The sequence below is a fragment of the Chelonoidis abingdonii genome, chromosome 10 (assembly GCF_003597395.2).
Source record: "Chelonoidis abingdonii isolate Lonesome George chromosome 10, CheloAbing_2.0, whole genome shotgun sequence".
Lineage (NCBI taxonomy): Eukaryota > Metazoa > Chordata > Testudines > Testudinidae > Chelonoidis > Chelonoidis abingdonii.
The window spans coordinates 78,428,961-78,441,222 of NC_133778.1; the positions used below are offsets into that span (position 1 = coordinate 78,428,961).

The 12,262-nt window shown below is 48.7% G+C and overlaps 1 protein-coding gene across 14 annotated transcripts in view; it reads right to left on the reverse strand.

Moving 5' to 3' along the window:
* Nucleotides 1-12,262, reverse strand: part of TNS1 (tensin 1) — a 296,511-nt gene that overhangs the window by 27,208 nt on the left and 257,041 nt on the right. For 11 of the 14 annotated variants that reach the window (XM_032764412.2, XM_075070328.1, XM_032764414.2 and 8 more), the window contains 2 exons: nucleotides 8,833-8,925; nucleotides 6,503-6,538 (listed from right to left, as the gene is read on the reverse strand). In XM_032764412.2, coding sequence (XP_032620303.1) covers nucleotides 6,503-6,538; nucleotides 8,833-8,925 — 129 coding nt within the window. The remainder of the gene's footprint in view (nucleotides 1-6,502; nucleotides 6,539-8,832; nucleotides 8,926-12,262) is intronic. The other 3 variants (XM_075070329.1, XM_032764415.2, XM_032764411.2) reach the window with 1 other exon arrangement.

Below are 12,262 nucleotides of genomic sequence, written 5' to 3' on the forward strand. Positions count from 1 at the left end.
TAGAATATCAGGGTTAAAATGGCCCCCTCAAGGATTAAATAATTCCTCTCTGTCCCTAGTATTTATCCCTCTGATATATTTATAGAGAGCCATCATCTCTCCCCTCAGCTAAACAAGCCAAGCTCTTTGAGTCTCCTCTCCTAAGACAGGTGAGCAGCCCCTGTTATTCTGTTACCCAGTCTCCTCCCGCCCAGGACCTGGTCTATTTGTCTGATCACCTGTAGCCTGTGAGGTCTTTGGGGTAGAGGCTGCCAGGTACCCGCTGCCTGTACCGCACCTAATGTTGGTTACCCTTTAGGGTAAGACAGAGCCTCTCTCTTTTCCTTTCAGGGCCTGTATGTCCCTGCGCTAAAAACCCAAGCAAGTGCCCAGTTTTTTTCAGAGATGGGAGTGGGGAATGTGTGAGTCAAGCCCTTTGGGTATAGCCTCTCGGTTCAGCCCTGCCCCGCCCTGCATAATCGGTTGGGGCGGGAGCTGACCTCTGAAGGGAGCTGGGCTAATCTTTTCATACAGAACATTCCAGGTGAGTTTCAGCATTTTGGCCAAACCCAGCACTTGGGTTGGCTTGGCCTAGGGCCAAAGTGCTGCTTAGGTGACCTGCAGAATGGGGGTAATAAACCTTCCCCCGCTTCAGTAATTAAATCCCACTCCCTGCCCCGACCAAAATTAGCCAGTCCAAGTGCATGAGTCAGCCTTCAGGAGAAAGCGCTGCAGAATGCCAGCATCTTCCCTTCATGCAGAGTGTCTAGTGACACAAGGAAAATCTGGGTCATGGCAAAGAAGAGAGGAGCTGGGTGTGCCAAGTTTGGGGGCAGAAAAGAGAGTTCGGCATATTTTTTAGATTAAAAATGTAGATCTTGTCTATTCTGATTTTTCTGGAAGGCTCTATGGATGACATCATAAGAACAAAGGAAGAGACACATGAACAACTGAGGGTGGGTGGGAATCTACCCCAAACAGAGCTTGTTATAACCCTAAAAATGCCAGTGATACACCCTGATACATACAGGGTATTATTTTTAAAGGGCCCTCACTCCATTCTCTGACGTTGCAGGTAGACTTTCAGATATTCAGCATTCAGCTAGTCAGATCTGGAGGAACACCCTGTAAATTAGAAACTGAAAATCTGCACCTGTGATTTTGTGCTCATAATTAACTGTACCTTGCAAAAGTGGAAGCCGACTTCAAAAGGTGTGTGTGTGTGTGTGTGTGCGTGTGTGTGTAAAAAGGTGCTGTTTAAACATAAATCAACAGTGCAGAAATTCAGTTTAGACAGTCTGACTAGAGGAGTAGCGCAGAAAAAACTGCAGCTCCTTTCTATTCTATTCTCTATCCCATTATCTAGCAGGATCATGTCATGAAAAACTTCATTGCCATGTACACGTGGAAAGGAACCCAGGTATAGCTTCCATAGCGTCGAGCTAAACCCTGCTTAGCTTTACACATCCGATGAAAACAATCACATTCCGATGGGCTCAGTCTCACCGTTCCAGCTGCACAGCTACTGACCCTCCAGGTTCACCTTTCTGCGAGTGCCAGGATGCATCCATCCCAGGGTGCACATCTGTTAGACCATCCCTTGGCTTTGCACAGAGCACAGAACAAGCTGGACAGTTAAGAAGAGTTGTAGGGGCCAGAAGAGGATAGAGAACAGATGCTCACGCTGATTAAATGTACAAAGCCTACTGCGTGCTACTGACCAAGATCTCCGCTTACGAAGAGCTTTCCTGTCCAGATCCCCACCCCTCTACATTGGCCAGGATTGCTGGGAGCGGCAAGAACATTTATACCCTCCAATATCTGGGAATCGCACCCTCGTTCCATCCTCCAGGGACACAATGTATAAGACATGGTGGTTGTTTTTCAAAGCATAGTGGTTAACAAATTGTTGAAACACTCTGATAAACTTCCTCCCCGTTTTAAAGCTGGGAGATGAATCAAAGTATGGTTACGTTGTTTCTCAAGGCTGCATAGTGAACCAGGATCTGACCCAGGAATAAAACTCAATGATTTCTAGCTGATAACTGGTGCTCAATCACTACAACATGCAGCCTTCCATAGGCTAACTGACATGCAATTCTCCTGTGGCTAGAACGTTCAGTCTAAACGTAGTTGGGAGAAAAACTGTGAACAATTTCAAAACTTCATTATTTTTACATTTTTGCACTAAGTTAAAAAAACAGACATTTTTCCATTTCCCAAATTTGCGGGTGCATTTTTCCCCTTCCTTTTATCAAAACCGTTATTGAAAATGTCACCAAAATGTTTCATCTGCTGCAAACTGGTTTTGGAGAAACAGAAACTTTTTACAAAAGTGTTAGGAAAAAAGTACGGGAAAAAAAGGCACAAAACCCACAACATATCGACAAGATCAAAAAACATTGTGTTAGGCGGAGAAGGGCATCTTTCTATCCAAAAAAAAGTTCTTTCAAAAAAATTCAACTCGCTCAGCTAATTTCTTCCTCGTGGCAAAAGCATTGGTCCTCTTTCAGGAGCCAGAACATGCTAGGTTTTAAAACACAACTGTTTTCAAATTATCTGAGTCATGCAGAAAATGGGTGAAAGAATGTTGTAATGGCCAGACAGTATTGCCAACCCAAAGTGTTCAAAACGCATGAGTCAGACTCTAAAACATATGAAATTGGCTTTAAAAGAACTCGAAATGTATTATTTTAAAAAAATCTCATGTCTTTTTTCATTTCCCTTCTGGTTTTGAACTGTAGAGGTCACATTTAAACCTGGTCTGCAAAACAATTTTGATAAAGACAAAAAAAAGTTTTCATTTTCATCCAAATTTTTCTTCAAAAGGATTTTGGGGTTATGTCAAACCACCAAAAACCTGAAAAATCAAACATCTGTCTGTTTCTGCCTGAAAAAAAATCAGCCAAACTCCCAAAATATTCTCTTTTGGGCTGAACATATTTCCTTTTTTTAAAAAATGAAAAATGGGCGGGGGGGATGGTTGAAAAATGGTATTAACCACAGAATATGCCACACAGACCAAAATGTCATGTTCTTGTTGAAAAACATTTTGAACAATTAAAAAAAATTGCAACCAGCTCTTGCCACATTTTTAGGTTTTTCCTCTGAAGCCACGAGGTCGAGACACTTTGTTTTTTAATTAAAGCTGAAATTGTCCTGCAATCTCCTGACTCCAAGAGCTGGGTCTTTAAGGCAAACACCACAATAAAAATTTGTGGTAAAATCATGAGAGGTTGCCAAGACTGCTTTGAGTGCCACAAAAATGGACAGATTCTTATGAAACTCCTCAGAGAGGTTCAGACGGGATTGAAATACATGCAAAAAACTCACCCCAAGGAGTAACTCGGAAGTGACTGAAAAATAAGAGATTCTGAAGGACAGTGCCATCTCAGACACAGCCTCACCATCTGGCTGCAGCACAGAGACAGATTGTGTAGGCGTGTGGATTCCAAGCTCTTAACTTCTGTATCCACAAGGTACTTGCTTATGTTTCGTTTGAATGTCCCCTACCTATAAACACTGGCACATTCTTGTTTAACAGTGTTTGCCATTCCACTCGGAGAGGCAGCAGCCACTGAAAGCACAAACTGCTCCGCAAGTGAACCTGTTCTAAAGCAGGTCAGAGCATCTGAAACTTGTGAACTTTAGTTCTATGTTTCTGCTTATATTTTCACTCCCCTCGGGTCAGCAAAAGCACAGAGCTGGGGAGTCTTATGGCCTTAGGGTATCAGTCACAAAACCATCTGTGATGGAGTAGGGACTGTCTGTGTGGGGAACGGGAAAGCAGGGGATGTCTTTAGGTGAGGGACAGGTGCTCAGCCTGTAACCCGAGCCCGGCAGGGGGGAGGGGGGAGCACCTGGGCGGAGGAGAAGGGAACAAAGGATTCGGCCGGCGGGAGGAAAGGCAGGACAGTTTGGGTTTGGGGCTGTGGGGCGGAATTCAGGGTATCCTAGCTGGGATCCAAGCACCCTGAACCCCCAGAAGGACTGGATGGAGGAGTCCTGACTGTGCCTGCAAGCTCTGCTGTAACCTGTGTTCCTGTTGTCCAATAAACCTTCTGTTTTACTGGCTGGATAAAAGTCACTGTGGGGTCCAAGCAGAGGGGAGCAGGGCTGGAACCCCCAGACTCCGTAACACCATCTCAAAGCGCTGCCAAGTGTGAGTGTAGTCAGAGCGGCAGCACTGGGAGAGAGCTCTCCCAGCGCTGCACGTAAACCACATCCCTTACGGGTGTAGCATGCAGCGCTGGGAGCCGTGCTCCCAGCTCTGGCGCCCTGATTACACTGACACTTTACAGCGCTGTATCTTGCAGCGCTCAGGGGGGTGTTTTTTCACACCCGAGCACGAAAGTTGCAGCGCTGTAAAGTGCCAATGTAGCCAAGGCCTGAGGAGTCTCTGAGACCTGACCTCTGTGAAATCTATCGCCATAGTCACAATGAGACCTCCTGGGGGCTTAGCAGTAAAGAAAATGTGACCCTTTATTTGGTATCTAAATTGGAAACGAGCTCTTTGAAAACCTGAAGCTTGTGCTGCAGTCTTCACTGCCACTGCTCCTGAGACCAGCTGGAGGGAAGCTGGCTTGGGCAGGTTAGCCCTGTGACAAAGTTCTGTCCTCAACTCCGTGGGTCCCACGTTTCCTGGCAGATTTTGCTAGCCTCAGAGGCTCACTGTGATCCTCCACGTAGCCCTTCTCTCTCTAGAGACAAGGGTCACAGCTTACTGAGCCATTTTCATCATGAGCCAACAAGGGAGGTGAGGAGAAGCAACCCTCCCTGACTTTTTGGAAATAGGATGTGTGCAATTCCCTGGGCCACTTCCCCACAGCAGTCCCCACTCAATATCTCCTTCACTGTTACCTCAGGGCCTCCTTCCTTGCACCTGATATGGATTTGTACTGCTTCATTCCTCCAACAGCAAAGCTCCCTCCTATAGCTCCTGACACCCATACCTCACTGACTAACTGGGAGGCTTTTAACTAGTTCCAGCCAGCCCTTGATTGGCTTCAGGTGTCTCAATCAATCTAGCTATCTCCACTGCCTAGAAGGATCTTAATTGGCCCCAGGTGCCTTGATTAACCTGGAGCAACTGCCATTTGGTTACCATGGTACCAGGGATTTGTTTAGCCTGGGGCTAACATACCTGTTCCTCACTACTTTACTGTAGCCATCTGGCCTTGCCCCAACTACCTGAAAGGGGGTTCCAAAGTGGATGGTTCTAGACTGTTCTCAGTGGTAGCAGATGACAGAACAAGGAGTAATGGTCTCAAGTTGCAGTGGGGGAGGTTTAGATTGGTTATTAGGAAAAACTTTTTCACTCAAAGAGTGGTGAAGCACTCGAATAAGTTACCTAGGGAGGTGGTGGAATCTCCTTCCTTAGAGGTTTTTAAGGTCAGGCTTGACAAAGCCCTGGCTGGGATGATTTAGTTGGGAATTGGTCCTCTTTGAGCAGGGGGTTGGACTAGATACCTCCTGAGGTCCCTTCCAACCCTGATATTCTATGATCACAGCCCATGCACAGCTCTAAGCCCTACTGAAAGTCAATGGTTCTCCAACAGTTCCACAACGAGGATGTGGCAGTCCGGCCTGGTGGGTAGGACCAGGAGTCATGCCTAGTGATCAGAGCAGGAATAGGACCTGGTGGACGGAGCAGGAGTCAAGCTAGGGGTCACAGCTGGAGTCAGAAACCAGGAGTTGAGCCTAAGGTCAGAGCTGGAGTCAGAGCACAAGAGCAGCGTCTGTTGTCGCAGCAGGCCCAGTGCGTGTTGTGCCCCCAGCGTTTATAGTGTATGGATCATGCCTCTGCTACAGCTACCTGGCAGTGGCCTGAAATGTCAGTCACCCGGAGCCCTGCAAACCCGGGTTCTAGCCCTATGGAGCCTTAAGCTCTGCCACTTTTGAAAATGGAACGTAGGCGCTTATGAAAATTTCCCCTTTCACCTAGGCATGTCCCTTGGCTGTACACACACTAAGGGACGCACAGATCAAGGTGAAAAGAACAGTGCTCAGCATCACGACTTCCCCATTGCGGGGGATGCAGGAAGGACAGAGAGCAGTGTACCCCAGCGCTGCGGCTTTATCTCATGGCACTATCCTGACTGGGTTTCAGAACGAACCTCTGCAGAAGCCAGTGCAATGATCTCACGGCACATTGATTCACTGGGGTGGGAACGGCATTCCAGGAAATACCGCCTGCCAGAAGGCAGTGCAACAGGAAGTGATGCGAGAGCACAAGGAACAGTGATTAGCAGAGGTTGAAATGCCACTCCTGGATATTTGATCATTTTCCTGCACACTTCAGTTTCAGGCAGCTCTACCTGGATTTATTTGCTTCGAGATTAGCTCCTATGTATAACTCCCTGGCAGGCCACACTGTGGTACAATCCTGTATGCACTTTTGGCCCTTCTGCATACCACACAAATCAAGCCAACCAGATGTCTCAGCATTAATGTGCTTAGCAGTTCAGCTTCTCTTTTTGGCCAAAAGAGTTTGCATGAATAAAGCGAAAATATCCCTTCTTACCTTCATCAGATTCAACTACTGCCTCCCTGTCTAGCTCTGAGGGGGAAAGACGGGAGACGGAGGAGCAAGGCAGGGAAGGACAGACAGTGGAAGAGAAAGGAAACACGGTGATGCAAAGGGAAGAAAGGGAGAGACAGAGAGATCTATGTTAATGTTCATCTTGGTAAATAACTACATGTGTGCAAGCCACCTGAGCTGCCACAAAAACAGGAAGGAGGCCCACGTTTTTTAAAGTATTTAGGTGCCTAAAACCCATTGGTTTAACACTCACCTGGCCCTTCGCACTCACCTGGCAGCATCATTCCTATGGCTTCACCGCTAACCTTTCCCTACTGACAAGCCCTAGGCAGGAAGCGGGGTTATGTCCAAATGGGATGTTGTTATTAATTATTATTCTGATTCCCTCCACCCTTTGAGAAGCCATTGGCCTTCCCTGTTCAGGCAGCAGGTCTGGGGCAAGGCCGCACGAGCCTACACTGATTGGCTCTCCGTGTGCTGAGAAAACCCCACTGGGAACATTCCTAGTGCTGCTGTTTTTCCATCCGATTCTTATGGGCGTGCATCAGCCTCTCTGCTATTAAACTCTCCACATTTATAGCCTGGCTGTAAAAATGCCAGCAGCTGAAATGCTGGTGTCTACAGCCCCAGAATTGGTCGCCAAGAGGGCCTTCCCCACGGCAAACTCTAGTCTCTGCCTCTCTCTGCCTGCGATTAGCAGGATAGACACAAAGCTCCTAATGGCTTCTGACAGGCTGTAAAGGAAGCTCTTGAAAGCCTGTGAAGGGGAGGCGTGGCGCTGGTGAGCTGGGATCTGTCTGGGTTAGAAGACAGCTCCTGGGCTCTGGGATCTGTCCTCGAGACAGCTGTCACAGGCCAGGAGAGGAGTTAGCGGCAGGACCGGGGGCTGCACTCTGGGGATTCACACAGAGACAGAGGATGTTCTGGATATTGTTTTAACTGGCAGGTTGTACTTCCTCTAGCGCCAGCCCTCTTGACCTGCACGGAGGTGAGACCACTACATAAAGGCGGAGAGAGCAAGGGAGAAAGGAGGAGTTGGGGTGGACGGGGGGAGTGGAGCCATAGACAGCAAATCCCAACCACCTCCTGCACTCCTTCAGTACAGCTCCCAGCGAGGGCCGCTAATCCTGAGGAAGGACCTCAGGTTCTGGCCCAGACAGAGAGGGTGACATAGAAACCAAAGCGCTGGCGGTGATGGGCGACCACTTTACCGGACAGCAAGTCCCTTGCCTTCTTGAAACTTGTTGTTTGATAATGTAGGACTAGCCAGCCTGGATTAGACCCCCCGATGTCTAGCCAGGCCAGTGACCTAACAGTGGCCAGCACCAACTGATTCAGAGGCAAATGCAAAGAACTCCTACGGTATGCAGATAAGCGACAACTTGCCCACCGGGTGAGTGTAACCTGGTTCGAGGCCTGCAGGGGCCCTCAAGAGGCTGCCTAGCTAGCTCACCCTTGGATCTTGGCAGGGGGTTGGACTAGATGACCCTTATGGACCCTCCTAAACCTTTGGTTCTACTGCCCCTGCTCTAAGCAGGGGCAGCTCTAGACCTTTCACCGCCCCAAGCATGGCGTCATGTCACGGGGGGCACTCTGCCAGTTACCGGTCCCGTGGCTCCAGTGGACCTCCCGCAGGCATGCCTGCAGGAGGTCCACCGAAGCCGCCGGACCAGCGGACCCTCCCCAGGCATGCTGCCGAAGGCACCCTGCCTGCCGCCCTCTGGCGACTGGCAGAGCGCCCCCCACGGCATGCCGCCCCAAGCACGTGCTTGGTGTGCTGGGGCCTGAAGCTGCCCCTGGTGCTAAGGCAGAATTTAGTATACCAATACATACGGATCACTCAATAATTACCCTGTTCTGTTCATTCCCTCTGAAGCACCTGCCATTGGCCACTGTCGGCAGACAGGATAGTGGGCTAGATGGACCTTTGGTCTGACCCACTATGGCCGTTCTTATGTTCTTATGCTCAACAGGCATATTTCTCAGCCCCATTGCTGCTATAAGATCCTTCCTCTACTGGCTGCAGTCCCTGAGGCACAGTATTGTTGTCCAGCAGCACACATCTCAAAGTCTTGGGTGCACATGCAAGTGACCAAACCCAGTCAGCCTCAGTGACCCTGATGGGGCAACGTTGCAAAATCAGCCTCAGCAGAAGCCCCTGGAGAAACAATGCATTCTCAGCCTCTCTGGGCAGCGGCATGATTCTCTGATTGAGTATAGCAGAGAGGGGCATAAGATGCCAAGATGAACTGCCCCTATCTTTCAGCACCTTCAGTCTGCAACCAGCCCTCTGTCCTCACCCATTCACTTACCTCCCGTCGGCTGCAGCAGGATCTCGGCTGGGTTATGGGGTTTCAGTCCCAATGCAGACAGCGGGGTCTTGGCCAGGCCGGGTGGGGAGCGCACTGTAGTCAGACAAATAAATAAATAAATTAATAAACCCAGCGGTATCAAAAGAGGAATTAAATTTAAAGCGCAATAAATCCTAGAGTCATCTCGGATGTTACTAAATGTGAGTTTATAGCCTCAGAGCTCCATGTGCTACTTAATGACTGTCATTATGTCCTGGCAAGGTGCATGTACAACTGGAAACACTTAAGCCCGCTGGCTGCAGAAACCACAGGAATGCAGGAGCCAAGAGCAGAACCTCTTATTAGAAGTGACACCTCTGGCTTCTCTTTTATGGAGACGGTGATTCAGCTAGTCCCGATGCCGGCCGCGTGCAGAGGGAACCTAGACACGGGGGGGGGACAAAGAAACCCCCTGCTGATAATTGATGGGCAGCTGCAGAAAGACGGATTGAGGGGCCCAGAGGGCGAGGCAGGATTACAAATTCCTCTGATGCCCATAAACCCTGCTTGAGTGTGCTGGGAGCCTGAAGGCCTTGCCTCCTAGAGGTGAGAGCACCTTGGCATCGCCACCATTAGGGACAGTCCACCAGCAGGAATGACTTCCCGGGGCTTGCAGGAATCCTAACACTGGGCAAGTCGGCAAAGCGGCAGCCCCCTGGCTGGATAACAGCACCTCTCATCCAGGGATCTCAAAGCTCCATCCCCAATGCTCACTGATTCAGACTCCCTGCCACAGTTAATTGATGACACCTCCCCACCCTATGAGAGGATTTAGCTGCACTCTCCTCACTGGACAGGTTGGTAAACTGAGGCACACAAAGGTAACACAAGCTGCCCGAAGACTCGGGAAGTTGGTGGTGCAGCTAGGGCTAGAACTAGGAGTCCTGACTTCCACACTCCAAAACACGAGACCACCCAGTTTGCATCTGCTGCCGGGGGAGGCTCATTTCTCAAGGCACCGTTTGCCAGAGATGCCTCCAAGAACATCAGCATTTCATCTGGACTCGGACTGATATTAACAAAAACACCGTGGGCCAGATTCCAAACTCCATCCCCTAGATCTAGAGGGGCTCCATTGACTTCAACCGAGATACTCCAGATTCAGCCTGGTGTAAACGAGAACAGAATACGGCCCTCATGAATTCAAACCACCATGCTCACCAAACAGGCCCATTACCTAATCTTCCCCTTGAAAAACTAACTTAGGGTCCACATTTTACGTCGTAGCATTCACTCTATCTACTGGGTTAGTTCTGGTAGAGACCAAAACGGTGCCCACGACATGAACTTTCACACCTATGGTGTAGATACACATCTGGAAAACGAGCCAGATGTGCAGCGACACGTGTCACATACCCACCAGCCTGTTTACGAATGCACACAGCATGTGTTCCATAGATCTATTGCACGTATATATTATATAGAGAGAGGCCGGTATGTACGTATAAAGGGGTGTGTGTGTGTATATATATAGCACACGTACTATGTATAGGGTACACATATGAAGCAGGGAGTGATGGAGCAAATAGATGTAGATGTATATGTGAGATGCACATACTACAAGTTTCACAAAGAAGGCTGTAGAGAGAGAGAGAGAGAGTGTGTGTGTGTGTGTGTGTGTGCACGCTCGCGCGCGTGTGTGGCATTTTTGCCATTGATTTCTATCTCCTGACACTGCATTTTACCAGCTTGAAACAATCCAGGCTTTTCTAACTGGGAAGAAGAGACCTCGGGACACAGAAGAGGTGTGGGAATGCTGCCAAAAGCAAAAACAAGACATACCAGGCTCCAACTTCCCTAAAGGAAACTTGACACATTCCTTTAGCTTTATCCGCTGCTTGCATTTCAACCTTCTGACTTAAAGATTCAGACGGGCACCCACGCTGGCAGCGGGAGGAGGCGGGGGGCAGGCGTGGACACAAAAGCCAGTCCTCGTGAGCTCACATTTTCACGGCTGCTGTGTTGGTTAGAACTGTTTGCTCAATGCAGATGAGTTACTGGGAGACCAAGCAATTCCAGACGGACCAAGAAGTTCCAGCCAAGTGTTACTGCTAATGTGCTGGGTCTGGTTCTGATTGGCTGGGGGTTGTTGCAGAGAGGGGGGGACTCCAGCAGAGCCAGATGCAAGGACATGGGTTTAACCCCCATACCATCGTGAAATCTAGCCTGCAGTGAGCAGCAATGTCATGCTCAGCAGCTCTGCTAGCGGAAATGAAATTAACTCATGTCTCTGCAGTCCGACAAACCACAGAAGCCCCAGCTGTGAGGTTCTGATCTCGATGAGGATTCAAATTTCCCTCTCATGGGAAAGTGGGCAGTTGGATCTGGAGTTCTGGTTCATAAGTGCACTTCCCCCAAACCTGGGGGGTTGTTTGGATCAGGGGGCTCCCTATGGGCCTGTCTGTGGCAGCAATAGGCAAATCTCAAAAGATTCAGCTCTGATGTCACTCAGGAGTTCACCTGAGCCTGCTTGGTGGAGAAGCTGGCCAGGGATGAGATGCAAAAGTCCCCATTTTGCACTGGGTAAGAAATGTTGCCCCGAGGGCACATCTCAAGCCTATAGGCTTAACCTGTCACTCTGAAATTTAGCCCCAGAAGGAACTGCTGGCAGGAAGCCCCTGCAGCGTGCTGAACATTCACAGTGCCGCCGAACGTCCCAGGCACAGCCTCACCCTTCATCATCAACAGGCAACGACCTTGCCCAGACGTGTGTTTCTGAGGAGAAAGGGTGGAACCAAAGGAGTTAAAAACAACTCTGCTAAACTGGATGTGTAGCAATGAGGGCTGAGCAAATAACAGATGTTTCAGCAAGTCAAAAAGTTGACAAAAATACTTGTTCCAGGTCAAATGAAACCCGAAATGAAACGTTTCAATGTCAACTGTTTGAAAACGTTTTTCATTTTTTTATAAAATAAAATTAAAGGAAATGTGGAAAGGAAAAGTCGTTTGAAACCGAAAAATTGAAACATGTCGGTCAAAAAAAAAACAACCCTAAAAAAATAAAATGCTGAAAAAAATCAAAACAATTTGACTACATTGACATGAATTTGGGAAAGGTTTTGGTGGCGCCAAATTTGCATTTTTCATTCCCCCAAAAAGTTTTGAGTGAAAAATGTTGCCCAGCACTAGACTAAGGCCATAGGACATCCATAAGGTTCGGAGATAGGAGACATAGAGAATATACTTTGGGAGGTGACTGCCATGTTGGAAAATCTCTCCTGAGTGGGACCAGTGCATCTCAATCCATTTTCAGCTCTGCCTTGCACTTATAAATACATAGGAATAGTAAATGTGGCCATTGCTTTTTTTCCCAGTTGCTCACCAATGCATTGTGCTGGTGCAGCCCGATTCAGCCGTGCCACTGTGCCACCGTGGGACAGCGGCAGAACCG